Source organism: Anomalospiza imberbis, chromosome 7 (assembly GCF_031753505.1).
Source record: "Anomalospiza imberbis isolate Cuckoo-Finch-1a 21T00152 chromosome 7, ASM3175350v1, whole genome shotgun sequence".
Lineage (NCBI taxonomy): Eukaryota > Metazoa > Chordata > Aves > Passeriformes > Viduidae > Anomalospiza > Anomalospiza imberbis.
The window spans coordinates 35,591,580-35,611,740 of record NC_089687.1 but is presented as its reverse complement, the minus strand read 5'-3'; the positions used below and the strand labels follow the sequence as shown (position 1 = coordinate 35,611,740).

The window sequence follows — 20,161 nt, the reverse complement described above, 5'->3', positions numbered from 1 at the left end:
CAGGCAGGGACATGACATTGGTGGCTTTTCTTTCACAGTATCGCCTGGAAGCTGCAGCCTGAGAAAGCAGGAGGTGCCAGAGCTGGAAAGCCTGATGGGGACCCTTGGCTGCTGGGCACCTCTGCTCCTGGCCGGCAGGCACAGAAAGCAGCTGCTTTCGAGAGACAGCCCTCACAGGAGCCCAGCCCAGCCCTGCTGCACCATGGCTAGCTTTATCCCCGGCAGTGTGGAGGGATGCTCCCAGGGAGAGCCAGGGCAGCTCCCTCCCACTATAGCAAAGGCTCTTACCTTCCAGCTGAGCCACTTTAGTGCTGCCACAGCCATGGGGCATTCCTGGAAACCTCCAGAGTGGGGTGATCCCATATTTTAATTGTGACCTGCTGTCGCTGAAGGCAATGAAGCATTGCCCTTGGCTCCAGTGAGAGCAGCCTCGGGATGGGACAAGGCAGGTGAGCAAGCGCTCAGCCCAGGAACCAGGGACAGGTGGGGCCCTCTTCCCTCTGCTCCACCACTGATGCCCCAGCCAGGAATCATACGCAAACAAGCCAGCTAAGATGTTGCTTTCATGGAGCACCTTCTGTTTGGCTGCCCCCGCCTGGCCATGCAGCTGCTGTGGGCTCTGCTCCCATCAAGGTCACATTGACTGTGTAGGTGTCTTCGACTTTATTGTCCCCACTCAGTGGAGAAAGTGTAACACAGATACAGCTTTGTGCCGTCCGGTCTATACCTGTGCATCTACCTCGGTCCTGCTGCAGGTTACAATCCACTTGGGTTTTTTTTAACACCCTCCCCCCCAATCCCTTGTAATGTCTACCTCTCTCCTGTCCTTAGTGCCACCTGCGCTTACAGACACAATAAAAATGCTCCATCTGTTGTCCCACTCGTAGCTGTATTGTCCCGATGATCCCAGCTTAGGAAGAGACTTAAAAAAAAAAATCACAATAGCAAAAATCCTTCAAATAAATAACTGTGAAAAACCCCACGATCCACACCGTAGAAAGTGAGAGCAGTGAATCCATCGGTGCCTCGGAGGCATCGCCAGGCCAGGACGGTGCACGGGCTGTTTGCCTGCTGTCCTGCCCCGGTCCGAGCAGCGCGTCCCAGCCGAGCACCGGTGACTCCCACAGCAGAGCAGACACCTGGACACCGGGAACAGAGAGTGCACAGCGGGACAGGAGCTGCAGGGGGCACGGGGACACCCTTCCCCGCAGGTACCGATCTCTGCTCGTGTGGCACCCTGGCAGGGCTTGCTGGGGACCCTGCTGCAGCTGGCAGGAGGTCGGACACGTGGGCAGCATCGAGGCCGTTCCTTCACCATCACCATCACCACCGTCACCGTGAGCGGGTTGTTGGCCAGGGGCTGCTACAGAGCCTGCTTGCCCTGGCACTCGCGCTTGGAGCACTGCGCCGGCTTCCACCAGTCCCCGTTGTGGCAGTGGCAGATGTTGCAGTCGTCCACCTTCACCTCGATGCCCGCGGGAATTATCGTGGTGCCCGCGAAGCAGTTGGGACCTGCGGAAACACACGGGGGGAACAGGATAAATACTCCGTGTTTGGACTGGGGGCAGCATTCTGCCCGAAGCCTGGGACAGGCAGGGACCCGGTGCCAGCCCCTTGCTGTGCTCTGGCCATGCCACCGCCACTGCTGATATCCGCAGCAATGCTCCCACCTTGGACCCACAGCAATCAGTGCCCAGCCTTGGACCCACAGCAATCCCTTCTCATTTTTTGATTGCCCTCAGGCACTAAAGGGGAAAAAAAAGGCCTTGAAACTCCCCTCTGCTTCTGCACCCAGCCCCTAGAACAAAAGGCATTGGCAGTCAGCTTTTTATACTTGGCTGACCACTTATTTAGTACCTCTTTTGCCTTTAATTTTGGCTGCAGGATAGACAAGACCACGAGGACAAGCATGAAGACACAGGCCAGCCTTCACTGCTCCAGCCTGGTAAGCCTGTAGAGAGCTGCAGGGACCACAGCCAATGCTCCAACACCAGGTAACCCCAAGGACATCCACCAGCTTGGAGCTATTAACCAAAAATTATTTCTTGCATCACCTCTCAAATTAGCTTTCTGATAAAATCTTGGTTATTCTCCTCAAGGGTAATTCCTTTAATCTGCTTATTATTGCTTTGGGTATTTTTTTTTTTTTAGCTTCTTTATTACACAATATAAAAGCTGAGCAGCAAGTCAGCAAGGACCTTATTTCCCAGCCACAGAGCTGTTGGGTAGGAAGGAATCTTAAAGCCCTTTCCTCCTCCTCATACAAGCCCCACAAATATCCACTGCCCATTGTTCCTTTGCAAGCTCTCTCCTCTTCCCCTCTTACTACTTCACCATTTAGTGCTGGGAATTATTGTCAGAGCCAGCAGCACACCAAAAAAAAATTCAAGGCAGTCACACTGGTGGCATCGGGGAAGCATAAAGACATTTGAAATGTGTTTTGTGGCCCGAGTGCTGCTCAGAAATGTCACCCCTTGACTGGCCACCAGTTTTAATCTGTGCCTCCAGTGCATGAGGTGCATTCCAAAGGTGAGAGCGTGTATGGACATGGAGTTACGGGCAAGTTGTTCTTTAAGTCTTAGGCTTAAGGCTGGGAAAGGGAAACAGGGTCCCTTATGAGGCTGGAAACAGGCTGAGCTGTAGCCAGCCCAGTGCCAGGGTCCCACGTTTTATAGTCTCGGAGAGCTATTTATGAGTGCCCTGACTTCAGTAAGGTGCTCCTCAGGACCCTCTGTTCAACAGGCCGTGAGTCTTGCATGGCTGGGCTTAACCAGATAATTCAGAGTGCCTGAGTGTTACTTGTGTTTCAACACCCTCCTGCCTTCATTAAAGGCCACTTCAAACGTGGCTCTACAGCAACATTTCACATCCATCTTCATCAGGCTATGACAGAAGGGCCGGAGAAAGATGCCTGGATGGCTCCTGTACAGAGTTTGGGGTGACAGGGTGTACCCCAGGGCTGCTGCTTCTCCATGGGCAGGGCCTGGGAAGGCAGGCTGTGGCTCTGGGAAGGTCTGTGCTGCTCCATGCTGCCTCCTCCTTGGCTGAGCCAGCATGTGAATTCCATCAGGATTCCAGGAAGAAGCCAGCTTTGAGTCCAAACAAGGAGGTTCCACTGCACGTGCTGAGCCAGAGCACAGGTGACACAGGGCTGCTGGCACTGGAGCAGCCCTATGAGTGGGGATGTTTTAAGGCTGCTGTGAGCTGGGCCTTCAGCTGGACAAGCTCCAAAGAGCCCTTCCAACCTCAGCCATTACAAACTGCAAAGAACTTTAAAGCCAGGAGCTACCAGCCAAGAGCATGAACAGAGCAGCCAGACTTTACATATGCACACATGGTATCTGTGTTTTTCCTTGCAGGCATGAGGTGAAAGCAGTCATGAGCTGTAGATTTCCCAAACTGGCATCTGCCTGGAGGACAGCATCCTGGTCGGAAAGGCTGTGATTCCAGCGGTGGTATGTCTCTGGCAACCCCCTGGAGTTGTCACACTTTCCCAGAGTCCTTATGCTGGCTGTGCCACTGCCTGTGTTCTTCACCTCTGGTTTAATTCCCTGTTTCCTGGAGCCCAGAGGGTGGGGGTGTGTTATGAACCAGTGAGGGTGTCGCTCTCAGGTCATTTGCTGCTGTTAAATGTCCAGGGTTCAAATGCCGTTAAAATTCCAATAACTGCAGGTAGCTGTATCTGAAGTTGAAATAGATGCCTGGGATGGCATTTTAGTGGGATGCTCTGACTGCCTGTTGATTTCTGGGATGCCCAGGGTGGTCAGCCTCCACTCAACAGCCTGCCCTGCACTCCCACGGCAAAGAAAAAAACCTCCTTTTCATTGTAATATAAACAAAAAAAAAGCTTACCTTCCCTGGAGATTAGGGTGGCAAGGAAAGGGGAAGATCATCTTCCCTTTTGTTGCCCTGCACGTTAAGCAACTCATTTGAGAGGCCAGTGCTGCCTCCACAGCCACGCATGTCTCCAGACACAGCTTTGTCTGGATTTACAGCACTGCCAGCCCACTCTGGAGGCCGGGAACAGCTGGGAGGCTGGCAGTGAGGGAGCCAGCAGGTTTGCTCACTCACAAGTGAGTCAGCTTTGCCTCTCAGACAGGTTTTGGGGACCCAACAGCTCCCTCATGGGACTTTGGCCCCTCAGTGGGGCAGGGATCATGGTCAGCCAAGGGTGATGGCATTGGGACTGACTGATGGGCTGCTGCCAACTGGGCAAAAGCTTATTTTTCCTTCATCCTGCTGATCTGCCCATTCCTTGGCTGCCCTTTTCTTCTCCCAACAGCCCCAGGTCTCTTCTCCCTCCTGAGCTTCCCCAAGGGGTCATAGGGAAATAAAATAATCAGTAAATACCCCTCATTAATGCCCCAGGACAGGGAGGAGCAGAAAGCAGACAATGAAGTAAAGAGGAGATGGATGAGGGGGATGTGCTAAAAACATCACCTGCACCTCTGAGGCCCCCACTGGAGAAGGGATCCCTTATTCTGGGGACAGCAGCACAGCAATGTCCCTGCCCCAGCCAAGGACATGGGGCAACTCTGCAAATCTGTAATTAAACACTAATGATCTGCCCATCTGACCCCTGGTATCTGTTGAGCCTGGAAGGACCTGGCAAGCATCTCTGTCTAACAGAAAATCCTTGGGACACTGCCCCACGCCAAAGGGGCTGGGTAAGGCAAAGGGGGAAATGACAGCTGTGCTGGGTAAATCACAGGGACTGCCAAACCAGCCCTCGCTGCAGCAGCACCGAGCATCCCTGGGCTGGCCAGGGAGCTGCACTCAGGGGCTGAACTCAGGGAAAAATCACAGCAATTGCGTTTGTTTTCTTTCTTCTTGGCTTTTAGCAAAATGGAGAAAAACATGACCCAGGGCTCTGCTGGCATCTGCCCTCCTGTGGGATGTTCTGCCTCTCTCCTGACGGACTTTAGTGCTTTTAATTTGGGCCAACACTGCCACTGCTCTGGACCTTTTCTTTCCCAGCACTCTCAAAATAGCCCCTTCTGCATTGCCTGAGTGAAATGCTTTCTTTTGCTCCCCACAGTGAGCTGGACAGAGCTTTATTGCATCCTCTCTCTCCCACTGCTATCCCCCATCCCTACAGAAACATGGATTTCTAACAGAAGGCAAAATTTCTATACTTCATAGGTGATAATTCAACTGAAATTCCCATTGCCTGAAATCCAGTTTTCCAGCACAATCACTACCAGCCAGCCTCTCCCCCTCTGCTTTTTTTTTTGTTTTGTTTCCCATTTCAACTTCTCCCAGTGTCCCACTGGAAAACTGGATCCTGTTTGTCCAAACTGGGATGCAGAGAGCATTGCACCCGCGGTGAAGGCGCGAGAAAGAGGCACTCAGAGAGGGACCCTGCACTGCTGGAATTTAGGTGAAAATGTGCCATGGCACAGAAAATGCCTCTTGGCTGGAGCATAATTCACCAGGGAGTTTTCCAGAAACTTTGGGATTTAGAGAGCTACTGGTGGAGATAACCTCCAGCATGTTGTGCCTTGGAGGGGCTGCAGCCCTTAAAGCCACAACCAGAGCCCACAACAAGAAATCATGTCCTATTTTTTTTTTCTGCTGTGCAGCAGAACTCAACAGACTCTTTAAAATTCTCTAATACTCTTTTTCCCTCCCAACATTTCCGAAGCTCAGGGCCCCAGCTCAGCGCTGCTGAGGACTGGCCCGAGCTTTTCCCACCATGGCTGCTTGGAGGAGCTGGATGAGACCAGGGTCTGCCAAATCAATGCCAGGACAAGCCCCCAAAGAATGACACAGAACAGCAGTATGGGTTTTTATGTTATTACTCAAAGGAGGACGCTGCTCAGAAATATTTGATGACATGTCAAGCACATCGGGTTACTTATGATAATAGCAGCAGGAACAAGAAGCTGCTTTGGGCAAGGCTGTTGTCCTGCTCTCGGTAAAAGCGTCTTAAACCACAGCTGTGATGATAACAGGACACTAATCACCCTTTCTCCTTGCTCAGGGAGACTGATGGGAGAAGTTTGCTGCTCCCATAGACAGTGTAATAGTGAGATTTGCTTTGCTTAACATAGTTAATACTCATAAAAGCCAGCAGCACTCCAGGCTGTTTGCTAGAACAGCTGTGAAGATTTTTATGGAGATGTATTAGGGACATTCAGATGCTGGTTTGATGGGAGAGATGTAAAAAAAAATCATATTTGGTTTGTTGTTTGGGGAGAATGATGGAAAATTCTGCAACCATCTGCTGAAGATCAGGTACTTGGGTGATGACCCTGCTCCACTGCACCCCTGTTCTGGAGGGAATTCGGGGGCCAGGCTCTCTCCAACACCATGAGCTGATGCCTTGGAGCCACTTGGTGCCGAACAGCAGTGTCCCCTCAGCTCCCTGTGACTCCTCAGATGGGTTTTACTGAACTCAGCAGCTCTGCCTGTGGCTTTCAGCAGCTCTGAATTTAGCTTTGTGTGTGCAGAGAAGCAATAAAAGGAAATCAAATGTTAATCAAACAGCAAGCATGGATCACTTCAGGCCAACTGTGATATTCAGATGTGCCCTGAATAGCATCTTGCCCCAGACAAAGCTCATCATCTCCACCAGAGCTTCTCATTGTGCAACCTCTGATTCCAGCAAGAGTGGTAGCTTCCCCTCAGTAAAATATGCCTCCTGCCACTTCTTTGAGAGCCTCCCCATCCATTTAGGAAATATTAAAGCTGACTCCAGGAGAATTTAGCTTATTCAGTCAATGGATTCCATCAAGGAGAGAAGTGCTGATGGCTATGCTTATCTGCCTAGTTAAGACAGCTGCTAAATAGCAGCTCAATTCAGCAGCCCTCCCTCAGGCTCCCAAGTGGTATGGCCCACAATTGAAGTTGCAAGGGATAAGTGGAAAGCGGTGGTGTTTCCTGACAGTATTTAGGAATGGATACATCCTGGAACATCCCCCTGGACGCCTGCTCAGCTGAATGAGGCTCAATGATTTTGCTTTTGGAGCTCGACTGTGAACACGATTGGGCATGGGGGTTTGCTGTTGGCAGTGTGTTTTTTGGCCTGGGGGAGATGTTTCTACTGAGCATGGCCAAGTGTCTTCCCAGTGGGAAGGCAGATTTTCCTCTGCACGTCTCCACAAAACAGGCCTCTCCCAGGCTTCACCATGACCATCCCACACCACAAGCCATGCAGTCTCCAGCACTGGTGTCTGGTGCTGAAACAATCCCTTGCAAAACAGCAACCAAATGAGGATGACACTTGGAATCCACACAAGGATGCTCATGGATCCCCAGCAGAGAAAGAGGAAAACCACAGCAGAATCCCCAGGCTCTGTCACAGAGGCAAGAAATTGCCTGTGCCTGCATCTTGGGACTTTTTCCATGTCTGGGCTGAACTCTGTGCTCAGAAGAGAAGGAAAACCAGCATCTTGTTTTTAACGATGGCCTCCGCTTCTGGAGGTTAACACTGCTCCTCTCTGCTGATCCTGCAGGATCTTTTCAAATGTTCATTTAGCTCTGGCAATGCTATTTATGTGATCACTTCAGATTGCAAGAAAAGAGCGCAGTTTGTGGCTTTAATTAAGGAGCTGGCCAGGGAAGAAGTCCTGTTTTCACTGCCTGGTATGGAGAGTGCCAGCCCCCTCTCTCCGGGGGAAGGAGGAGGCAGCGAGTGAAGATGGAGGTGAGACATAAAGAAATCAGCCAGTGATGCTGAGCTTTGCCTTGCTGGAAATTAAATTTGGTGATGCTCTGCAGGGGCAGCTGAAAACCCCACCCAAAGAAAACAACCCTTGAGCTTTCTTCTGTTAGAAGGAGGCCAGAGCTGGAGATCCTGGTTCGGAGCACGGCTGAAGCCTGAGGGCGCATTGGGAACTGGGCTGCCATGATCCCAGCATGTGGGGCAGTGAGTTCTCACCCCAGTAACCCCTGGCTCTGATCCATGTCTGCCACTTCTCAGTGGTGGCAGGAGGGACAGCACTGTGCTGTGGCTCTGCCTGCTCCCTGCTCCTGCAGGTGATGTCCTGTCCTCCAGGCTACAGAGGACACAGCTCCTACCAGTACAAACAACACCAGGAGAAAAGAACCCCCTGGACTCCAAAGTCTATCATCACCCAACCTCCACAGAGACTCCTGCAGGGCTGGAAATGGGACTGTTTCAGGTCAGTGTCCCCATCCCGGTCACCATCAAGTCTGGAAGCTGCTTCTCAGCCTGCTCATGCTCTCAGGCAGCAGCGAGCTCTCCTGTGATGCAGAGACTGCATCAATGCGTCATCTGCCCCCTCAGTAAAATCTGTATGCTGCTCCATTTCCAGGAGGCACTAAGAACTGAATCTACCAGCCCATGCCAGCCTGAGTGCCACAGATTAAACCTCCCTCCCTCCAGTGGGCCAGTGGTGGCTCCAGCACCCTTCCACCCCCCTGCCATTCAAAAGCTCAGGAATTGATCTGTTCCCCTTTTTTTGGATTGCTGTTGATATTTTAGAATACCAAAAGAAAGTCTTGCCCTCTGTCAGATTAACCCCATTCCCCCTTGTCCTGTCACTCTGTGGCTCCCAGCTGTGGTAACAAGTGTCTCCTCCGAGGTGACCCCAAGATGGAAGGTTCACTCTTCCTCTGCCACCCTGTCCAGCCACCCAGGAAGAGCTGGCTCTGGCTAACAGCTCCTGGAGTCATCTGGTGATACCTTCTGGATGTCCATGAGCTTTCAATCATGTGCACCACTGCCCCAAAGCATTACTCTCCTCTGAAGCTGATCTGCAGCTCTTTTCCACGCTTCCTGCATTTTTCACTGCTCAGAAGTCAATGTTAACAGCCCTTCTCCAGTACTGCCTATTTACAGGAGAGATTTTTCCAGCCATAATTCACATTACTGGGTGCCTGAAGATGCCTAAAAGTTATTTAACCTCTGCATTAATATATATATTATATAGGCATATATTATATATGTATATATAATATATATATACACATATATAAATATGTCCATGCATATATAATATAATATAATATATTATATATGTATAATATACATACAATATATATATTATATATGCATATGTATATATATATCTGCAGTATCCTTGTCCAAATTAAATCCAAGTTGCTCACTCCAGGCCAGCCCTCCATCATTAGAAGGCGAGGGGGAGGTGAAAAGCTCAATTCAGGGCAATGAGAGCTGTTCCACTGACTTTTGCCAGCGATGCAGCCACAGAATAAAGAAAATACAACACAGCAGCAGCCCAGCCCAGTGGGACGGGGACGTCCTGGTGGCCCCACGTCCCCTCCTGGCTCTCCGCACACCGAGAGGGTCACATCATTCAGGCTTTGCTCAGACAATCCCAAGTATCTGCTGCCTTGGAGTCTAATGAATGCAGGGGCCCCACTTGAGTTCCCTAAATTGTGAGCTGGCACCCAGTGACAGAGACTGATTTAGACTCACTGCTTTGCACTGCAGTTAGAAAAATACTGATGGCTCATTATCCATCTTAATCAGCAGCAGCAAACAAATGAGGGACAGGGAGACATCCAGAAGGGAATACACCACATTACTCCTCCTTATTGATAGCACAGTTACTTAATTTGATGTGGAGACATAACTTCAGGCATCACTAAATAGTGGAGCAGGGATGTTTTGGTGCAGGGAAGATCTATGGGTGCAATTTAAAAGCTGTCCGTTTGGCAGCGGTGACGTCCATGGGCACCGACATCGATCCCGGCTCTGCGGACAGGCTGGACACCATCCCTCACCAAGACAAATGAGGACGGTGTCCCTTCCACAGCTAAAATGACTCAGCTGAAAATGGTGGAGCCCCAGCCCACTCTTCACCTTCTGTGCTTGTGGGATGAGCTGGACAACAGGGGACCATGCCCAGGATTGAGCACAGAATCCCATAATGGTTTGGGCTGGAAAGGACCTTAAAGCTAATCCACGTCCACCCTCTGCCATGGGCAGGGATAACTTCTGCTGGAGCAGGCTGCTCCAAGCCACATCCAGCCTGTCCTTGGACACTTCCAGGGATGGAGCAGCCACAGCTTCCAGCTTCTGATGGCTTCTGGATGGTCATGTCCAACCCGCCCTTCCCTGGGCACTGCCTGTGCCGGGGCAGCAGAGCTCTGGATCAGAGCTTTGGCACAGCTCACTCGGGAAAGGCAGCGTGGAGATGGAGGAGCAAAGCTCATGATCTGGGCACACCGAAGAAAATAATGCAAGCAGTACCTTTCCCCCTGCTTTAGATGATGGTATCTGCCTCCCCATATGGACATTTCCCCCAGTCCTGTGCACCCAGCCCCTCTGTTTCTGATCCCAAGTGCACCAAAATCGAAGCTGGGAGCATATCCAAGAGCACTTCGAGCTCCCTGCAAAACCTCCATCCCCAGTCTGCCCATTTGACTGGGTTTCTGATCCAGCTGTGGGTTAGGGACTGCTGGCCAGCAGGGTTAGGCATTGCTGCGGTGGGAATGAACAGGTATCAAATTCATAACCCTTTATTCACTCTGCTGACTCACATACCCCGACGGGGGCAGTCTTGAAGAGAAACCAAGGAGGTTTCACCTGGCTGGAGGAGCCAGCACATGCATCATGTCCCAGACAGCAGAAGAGCATCTCCCAGTGGTCCAGATTCATCTGTAAATCCAGGGCTTTTCCCCCTCCTTTTAGCGTAAAATGCGGGTTGGCATTTTCAAAGTCACCTATGGGATTTACATACCAAATTCCTTTTCATTTTAAAAGGATCTGTGTGGGTAAATACCTTGATCAACACTGAAAAGTTTAGTGTATGGTAAAAAAAACTGCAAAGGCAAAGGGCCCAGCATTGCATGGGGATGAACTGTGCATCCAAAGCAGGTTTTACTGTGCCCACTCTGCACTGGAGGAGGAAAACTGTAACACCTCAAAGCCAGCAGTAACCATCCATTAAAGGAGAAATGCGTGTTTCAACATTACCTGAGCAAACAAACAGGATTAGCTCTTAAAAGTCTTTTTGCAGACAGCATAAAATTTTGGGAAAATAGCATAGATTTTTTTTTTAATATAGGTAGATTGTAACTGTGGGCAATGAAAGCGGCTCTGAGGTAATTTTAAGCTTTCAGGTAAGTAACAAGCTTTCAAAAAGTTGTCTAAATAGGTACTGCTCAAAATGAATTCTAAAAGTACTGAAGGTACATTCATTTTTTTAATGGTTCAAACATAGTGTGAGGTGAGGAGGTGAGGTGGGTTTTTTTTGAGCTAGTATCCAATAGATTAATTTAAATGAAATTAATCAATATAACTACCATTAAACTACTGCATCAGCTAACAATGTTACCAGTAAAATCAACAGCCAGAGGGAAGAAAAGTTGGACCTTCCAGAGACTAAACCTTTAAGTGAAGGAAAAAAAAAAAAGCATTCATAATGTGCTGTAGTGTTTGTGCTGCCTTCACCTCAGTGGCTCAGGTGCCAGGAGCAGCCACGGAACAACGTGTGCCGTGGAACAGGCTCGGTCCCAGTGACTGTGCCCTTGCAGCCAGTGTTTCCCAAGAAAGGAACTGGGATGCAGGGAAGCAAACTCATCCGAGGGCTTGGCTGCATGTTCACCCTGCAGTGGTCTGGGCAGCTCCCACGGACACTGGGACACTCTCAGGGAGCAGTAGCTGCAGCTCTTGGTCCATGCAGGTGTGGGAGGGCACCCTGATCTAGGAAAATAAGGGCCCAGATAGCCCCTGGATGCCAAAACACCAGGCCTGTGGTCCCCTGCCCAGGTATCTCCACTCCAAGGCAAAGGTTAACAACAAACGAGTAACAAGCAGGACTTTTTCCCTGGGTCTTGGGAGCTTTTAGCTGACTTATTCACCTCTTGGTTGTGCTTCATGCGAAAATATAATGATTTTTATGGCCCACTTTAATATTTTTATGTCTTTTTTTCTTCAGAAAAAAAAATCCCACATTTGGTGTAAGAATTAAAACAGTATTTCATGCTTAACTGCAATCACAGATGATGTATGAAAGAGAGCTGGCTTCATGTCAACTCAATATGAAGCCAGAATTGAATCTAACTTGGTCGCTACAGCTGTGCGATGTTTTATGGGGTGAGGGGATTTTTTCAGATCAGTCATAAATGAAATGGAAACTTTGACTGGGCTTATTTTGTATCAAACAGGAGCAAAAAAATGTAGGGAAGAACCAGGATTGCTACACATTAGTCTGAGTTGTTCCTTTAGAGGGGGAGCGTGCTGCAAACACAACCCAGCACTGGGCCTTGCTGCAGTGGCAATCGGTGCCTGTTGGCACTAAGGCCCTGCCAGGGGCTTCCCGAGCTGTGGGGAGCCACATGCTCGGGATGAGCCTCCAGCTCCTCTGGAAAGCAGCATCACTGCAGTCCAGATCCCCGTGGGATGGGCTCAACTGGTCGAAAAATGCCCTCAGGCCTCTCTGCCATCATGGCATGAATGTGATGCTTTGGGGGCACCAGCACAGTCCCACTTCTGTTTCCCACCTGGTGACAGATTTTTCTGATGGCGATTTTAAATGTGGGGTTGTGTTAGAAACTGGATTTCAAAGCAAAGATAAAACTTTCCAAGTAAGGGAGGAGCTGCTGTGGAAACCATTTCTTCCTGCTCTGGCTTGTGTTTGAGTTGTTGGGTTTTCTGCTGTTGATTTTGAGCAGAACCCGTCTCCTGCTGCCTTTACCACTGTTCCCATCTCCCTGGCCTCCACAGTCTCCACCACTATTCCCAGCCTCCTGGCCTCTGTGATGATGGACACAGAAATGATGGCCACAGGCAGGTAAGACGTGAAAGGGGAATTTAATGGTAAAAATTACAGTCAGTCAGCAAAGGTTTGGATCAGCCTTTGGAGCTGCCTGTTTTCATCCCTATAAATTTAGGATGGGCTGCAGTGGCAGAGCTCCCATTTCTATGCAAATCCATACAAATGATTGATTACTTGTATAAACGGAATAACCACAATGGCAGAAACTGTATTTCTTAGTCCGTGTGGGGAATTTGGGAATGTGGGCACAGGAGAGGAAAACCAGGAAAACATCTTCCCTGACCCCACCCCAACCATTAAGCCTGGTGTTAGAGAGACAGACGTGGCACTGCTGTGCCAAAATCTGCATCTCCTGAGGAAACAGGAGGAGTGGGGAATGGAAGGGGCAGGGTGGGGTAGGTGGATGCATCTTGAGGACACACATGGGGAGACCAAAGCACGGCAAGGACGGGCACACCTTGGTCTGAGGGACAGAAGAAACAAAGCAGAGGTTGGTGCTTCTGGAGTAAACAGGCCCCTCAACACTTCTGCTGGCACCTGTCCTGATTTCTCCAGCAGCTGCAGAAGCAGCTGTAATCCATCTCTTGTCCCAGGTTTTGCCCTTCCCATGCTGTTCCACTCCCTGAATTTAACAGTGTCCATGGCGTTTCCAGGATGCTTTCAGATGTTCAGAAAGAGTCTGGCTGGTGACAGAAATAAAATGAGCTGTGCTGGTTTTGCATGGGAACAGCTGCATTTAATGAAATCATCCAATGAAAAAAGGGAGGTCCTTCCCTTTGCTCAGAACTCTGGGTGTCACCATGGAAGGCATAAGCACAGTGCACGTGGGCCTTTGTCCTCTGCAGGTGTGGTGGTGTGCCGATGTGCTGGGACAGGACAGTTATTCTGTGAGGTAACAGCTGGGAATGATGAAAGGCTGTGGGAAAATGATGCATACACGTGGTTCTGCATCCTTCCCGCCCAAACTTCCCAAATGCTTTGTTACCCTTCTCTGCAGTCTGTTTTTATTAAATCCTGGATGAAATTCTTGCTCACCCTCTGGTCTCAGTGGCACCACAGCATCTGAATGGCTCACAACCCCTACCCTCCCACATTCCCCTGGGACAAGGAAGTGCACTGGGCAAACTGAGGCAGAGAGGCAGTGGAGGCTCATGAGGGGATGCAGGTTATTCAAACTAAACCCAGCAGAAAACTGGATTTGACTTGCAGCAACAGGAAGGTTTGGGGCTGCAAAGTGCCTTCTCAAGCGTGATGAGAATTGGTTCACCTTACTGGCAGAGGGAAGGAACTGTGGGACAGGGTGGCAAAGTGCGGGACAATGACATCCAAAAATTCCCCATTTCTGAGTGTTCCCACACTCTTCAGCTAGTATTCCCTGCCTTGTTTTTCCTGCGTTCATTTTGTGCCTTAGAATTTTTTTTTAAAGCCAGAAGAGGGATTTAGACATTAGAACAGCTACTGACCTGATATGAGTTAATGATTTTATAAAACCCCTAAAAAATGCTTTACTTTAAAAGATTGATGTTTCCTATTGTATTTCTTCAATGCCAATTAATTACTTAATTCATTAGCAATGTAACACAGGAATAGTCTTTGAAAATCTGCCGCTTTGTGTAGATGCCTTTAATTATGGATAATTAAATACTTTGGAAGGACCTGATTATACCTCTGAGCATTTTCTAATCTGGAAAATGAAACACACTCCTGTACTCCTGAACACATAAAACAAAAGTTGAGCTCAACAGCCACAGGAAGTAAAAAAAGATGGGAAAACAAACACCCCCAAATCCAGAACCACTCCAAACTCTGCAAGTAAAAGAGGGTGGGAATTCCTGGGGAGGCTCAAAGGCTTTGTGCATGCCCTGACCCAGGGTTGGACCCTGACCCTGCCTTGCTGGGGTACAAGGAGGAGCCAAAGTGTGCTCGCCATGGAGCTGCTGCAGCCAGCAAGCAAACATGGGCCCAGTGAACACAACTCCCTGTTAGCACTTGCTAAAAAGCTGGGAACAGATTTCCAGATGGTCTCTTGTACATATGGCAGCAAAAGCCAAAACTGCCACAAAGAGCAAAGCACTTTCCAAACATAACCACAGCTGACTTTGAAAGAGGAGCACCTGCCAGTTGCTGAAGTTACGCTGTGGCTTCTTTCTGCCTCGGTTTTAGCCCCTGAGGAAAGCCAGGGAAATGGTTGTTTTGAAGACAGCATTGCCCCAGTGCCTCTGAGACAGATCCACTCCCTGACTCTTACTTTGCATCCTTCCCACCTGGGCCATGAAGCGATTGCCAAACTCAGAGAATAAACTCTTGCCTTTATTTCTCAGCTGGCAAATCTTTGGAGAAAAATTAGGACAGGTCTTGTGAAACGTTAGGGGCAGGATGACATGAGGGGCACAAATACATGTCTGGCATAGACTGAACTGGAGACACTAAAAGAGGAAAATGTCACCCCTAACATGGGGATCATAGGAGCAATGTGGCACACTGCTACTGCATCCCTGCCCATGGCAGGGGATGGAACTGGGTCATCTTCAAGGTTCTTTCCAACACAAACCGTTCTGTGATGATTTGTGGGTGCTGATGTCCAAGCGTTGCCCTGCCCCAGAGATCCCCTTCTGGGGTGCACTGCCAAAATCCTCGACACAGCAGCTGTCAGCTGAGAAATGCAGAAACTCAGCCACCGTGGGGTGAAGTGCACGAGGAGACACTGCAGCACATGGGACACATTGCTGGGATGCAGTGCCCATGGCATTTGTCAGGATTCCTACTGGATGCTGCCAGGTGCCAGTCCTGCCAGCAGTGCCAGACCCACTGCTGCTCCCACCTTACCCACCAATGGTGAAGAACATGATGAGCTTATGTGGGGATTTTATTTAATTACTTTTGCCCAACAAATTGGTAGAAAACAGAAAGTCAATGATGCCTTGCTGACCCCCACAGCTGTGCCCCATTAATGCACACAGTGATGAGAACCATTGGGTTGGCCCCACCTTGGAGCCAACATTGAACAAGGCCATGCAGTCCCTGGGTTCCTGCAGACTTCCCTGTGCCAACACTTCCTGTACCAGGGCACGTTGTGTCTAGAAAGCCCAAACCTCAGTCAGGAGAACAAAAGGCACATGTTTTCTTGATGCACTTTGAGCCTCACCTTCGCATCGGGCAAACCCTATTCCAGCAAGGAGAAGCTTTCACACAGGGCTTTGGAATGCTGGTGCATCCATGGCTGGAAGAGCCCAGCCTGTTTGGCACAGGTTGTCCCAGGCAGTCTGATGGTGCCTGTCAGCATCCCACGAGAACCTGTCAACCACTGCCACTGCTATTAATTAGCCTCTCCTCTCCTCTCCTCTCCTCTCCTCTCCTCTCCTCTCCTCTCCTCTCCTCTCCTCTCCTCTCCTCTCCTCTCCTCTCCTCTCCTCTCCTCTCCTCTCCTCTCCTCTCCTCTCCTCTCCTCTCCTCTCCTCTCCTCTCCTCTCCTCTCCTCTCCTCTCCTCTCCTCTCCTCTCCTCTCCTCTCCTCTCCTCTCCTCTCCTCTCCTCTCCTGCTACTTTAACCCTTGGTTAAAAGAGGAGCTTGGGCACACGAACCCAAGAGGGAGAGCGCAGGCAGCACTTCCCTGAGAGAGAGGAAACAAGCACAGGAGAAGGGACAGTGCAAACTGCAAAAACGCTGTGCATGCAACAGAGGAGCGAGGAAAGTCCTGGGTGTTCTTTGCTGGGGGCTTGTAATGCCTTCTGTGGAGGCCACTCCTCTTTCAGCAGCTCTCCTCTAGCCTTTAGATCCATACATAAGAATTTGCTAAATCTGTAAAGAAAAGTAGGCACCTTTATTTCAGGGACTGATCCAACCAGGAAACCCAAATAACCATTTGGGCAGGGGTGTCCCTCAAGTCCAGGTGAAACTGTCCAAGGAGGGGTTTATGCAGGCACAGGAACTGGCCCTGACTCCTTTTTTGCAGGTGAAACCTTCACTGTCAGCTGTTAGGATGAATGAGAGAGGGGGCAGATCCCCAGCTGCACACAAAACCTGGATGTTTCCCTTGAAGCAAGGCAGCCAGGCCGGTTTACACCAGCCTCAGGGACTGGATCACAGCGTATTTACTCTCTAGGGGGGCATTGTGTAGCCAAGACACAAAGTGGTTTCTGTACAAAACACAGCAAATATATCCAATCGTTACTATTGTGGGCAGATTTTCATTTTTTATCACAGTTTCCCATCTAATTTCCAATTTAATAATTACAGTTTGACATTGCCTGTAATAATACATTTCTTTTTTGTTTGGCACAGCTTGAAGAGTAACCAGAAATTCCCTCTTGCTGCTTTCCTTGTAGCACAGGCAGTTGCTGGGGGGGGATCAGCCACTGCCGGGGTGTTGCAGCCCTTTCTCTACGTGGTGAGAGCTTCCAGGGATGGGGCAGCCACAGCTCCTCCAAGCAGTCTGTGCCAGGGCCTCACCACCCTCACAGGGAAGAATTCCTTCTGAATGTATCAGTGGGAAGCCATTCTCCCTTGTCCTGTCACTCCAGCCCTTTGTAAATAGTCCCTTCCCATTTTCCTTGTCAGCTTCCATCAGTCCTGGACCTGGTTACTTACCCAGGTGAGAGGGAGAGCCAAGCAGGCAGGACATTTCCCATCACAGACAGAGCTGTTTCTCCTATTACTCTCCCACTCACCTGGGCAGGGAAAGTCAAAGGTGCAAACACTTTCTGCATTCAGTAAAAATCAGAGCAGGCTGTCTGAAATAACAGGGCAAAAAGGCCCTTTGTTTCTGTCTTCCCCACTGAAATATTCCAAAGTATAAAATAAAGATCTACATCTAAAACCATGTCATCCCTTTTTTCCTCCCAGATTTGAGGGAGTTTGTGCTGGAAGCATTAAATGGGGCATCTCATCACTTCCCGTTTTTTTCCCAAACCTTTCTAAGGTACAAACAGTGTGTATGCTGTAATTGGCCCTTTTCCCAGGGAGGTTTCAGTAAGTCAGCATTTTCTGACCAACATATTCCCATCTTCTTCAAATACTTTCAGGCAGCTGCAGTGGAAAAAGTCAGAACTTTGACAGCCTGGGGAGAACTTTGTACGCTCATCTTCACACAGACCACACTGCTCCCAGCAGATCCTTGGGCAGGACACCAGCACTCCTCTTTTTGGAGCCTCAGCTCCATTTATTCTAACAAACTGCTTCCCTACCAGCACTACCTGGCACAAAACATTTGTAGCTGGGACAGACTGTGGCTTAGTTGATGTAAAATGAGTTACACCAGTTTGCATCAATTGTGGTACTGGGCCATAATGACTCCTTTTTCTTTGAACTCCTCAGTGAGTTGCTTGAGGGGATTATGATTCCAGAAGTGGGTACAAGTGGAATATGGACATCCTGGAGTTCACTTCCCTTTACCAAGTGCTGATAGGGTCCCTTGGGCGACTCCTCTATCCTTGAGCTGCATCAACATGGCCAGAGCTGCAAAGAACTGACCCAGGCCAACCCCACCAACCACAGCAAAGAAAGCAACATCGTCCTCATTCCCACCAGGATTTTATTTGCTCATGACCAAGCCTAAGCTCTTCAGTCCTGGGCAGTAAATCAGATCAACACTGCAGAAGGGTTTTCGAAACACGAACAAGGAGGGCAAGAAAGAAAGCCCCGCACCAGCCAAGCTCTTTTTCAGCCTGTGCTTCAGGGATGGAGCCAAGGGAAGCCTCGTGCTGCAGGAGCAGTGCCCTGGTGCGGGGCCTGGGACCTGCATTGACAGCTGAAGGCACCTGTGCAAAGCCAGAGCACGAAGCAAGGCAGCTGGGAGTGAGGGGGTGGGCCAAGGGGGGGAAGGAGATGGATGCTGATGTTCGTGGACAGCAGAGCACCTTGCTATCCACAAGGGAGTTAGTTATGTGATGGCTGGCACTGTCCCAGCCTCTCCCCATCTGACAGGAACCTCCCACCGGCAGCACAGCTCCACCCCTGTCACACAGCAGCACCACTGCCACCCACACAGGTGAGGGTGTCCTTGCACCCTCACCTGGCTGTGCTGCACCAAACTGAGGGTCCCTCTGGCAAATGGCTCCACCAAAACTGCACTTATTTCTGCTCTGCCCAGGTGATGCACTTCACCAGCAAATCAGGGAAAGAGAGGAAGAAAAACACACCTTCAACCCACTTTTTAGTCTCTCCAGCCAAAGTGATGGGTGAATTGGCAAGTGACAGGCTGGGGTAGTGTATGGCCACACAGTAACAGCCAGGCTGAGATTACTGCCCTGCTGTGCCCGTGTGGGAGGGACAGAAGGCTGCCCTGGAATGCAGCACCCTGCCAAAGGAGAGGGAATGGAGATGTAGGAAAGGTGGAGGGAAGGACAGGAAGCAGGAGGAGAAAACTTGTGTTTTTCTTAATTCTAAGTGTTCTCAGACTTGCTTAGCTCTAATCTTTAATTCATATTTTCATTACAGTCTCTTTGCTCTGTAAAGTCTGCATTTCATGTAAAAGGAGCGGCTCAAACATAAATTATTTGAAATATGTCAACTCCTTCTTAAAGACCTCTAGTCTACATATGTGTAGGCTCCAATAAAGAAGCATTAAACATTCATCAAATTAGAAATACATGAAGACAGTGTCTGCCACTCTTCTCATACAGATATGCTTCATAATCCCAACCTTCTGGGGCAGCCAAAGCAAATCCTTTCAGAAAACCTGGCCATGCAAAACACCCCAGCCTCCTGCAATGTGCCTCTGAGCCACCCAGAGGTATCAACAGGTCAGATCCTCAGCTGGAGTAAATCAGAGTAAAACAATGCTGTGTTTTACACCGAGTGACACTAACACAGGATTTGGCATTCAGCTTCTCTTGCAGCAAAATTATTTACAGCAATGTCATTGGATCATAAAGTAATTTTTGGTATTTTAAAGTCACACCAAGAACCAGGTGGGGAACAGTAACACAATGCCTGCTTAAATTTCAGTACTGCCCAGGCTCCCTGCATTCTGCAAAGGAACCTGGCTTCCCAGTGGGAATCTAGGAACTCTTCCCTCCCCTCCAAAAAACATCTAACCCACCCCTTCTCTACAAGACACGATGATAGTGAACCTTCAACTACCACTCTCACAGGGCAGTGCACATTAACTTCAGCGACATCTCCCCAAGGGGGATCAATCATGATGAGCAAAAGCTTCTTCATAAATATTTCTGGGTTTGAAGAGTAATGCAGAGCAGGTAACATGTTTCCCACATCTCTGAGAGCAGTGTCTGCTGAAAGAGAGCTTTGGAGCTGGTCCTGTCCCACAGATGGCTTCTCATGATCCTCCCTGACCCTTCTCTTCAGGGTGCCTGTTACATTCATCTGAGCTCTGCTGCGGTGGAAGCACAGAAGCGTGGTTAGGACCTGGGGTACAAATTCAGGGTAGCAGCTTTCAGCTCCTGCCTGGCCTTCAGCAGTCGGGCAGAGCCTTTTCCTGCCGTGTTTAA

At 49.6% G+C, this 20,161-nt stretch overlaps 1 protein-coding gene across 3 annotated transcripts in view; it reads right to left on the bottom strand.

Annotated features, from left to right (window-relative positions):
- Positions 1 to 1,117: 1,117 nt before the first annotated feature.
- VWC2L (von Willebrand factor C domain containing 2 like) overlaps positions 1,118 to 20,161 on the bottom strand; it is a 405,818-nt gene continuing 386,774 nt past the window's right edge. For all 3 annotated transcript variants that reach the window (XM_068196560.1, XM_068196561.1, XM_068196559.1), the window contains one exon: positions 1,118 to 1,512. In XM_068196560.1, coding sequence (XP_068052661.1) covers positions 1,364 to 1,512 — 149 coding nt within the window. In that variant the 3' untranslated portion in view covers positions 1,118 to 1,363. The remainder of the gene's footprint in view (positions 1,513 to 20,161) is intronic.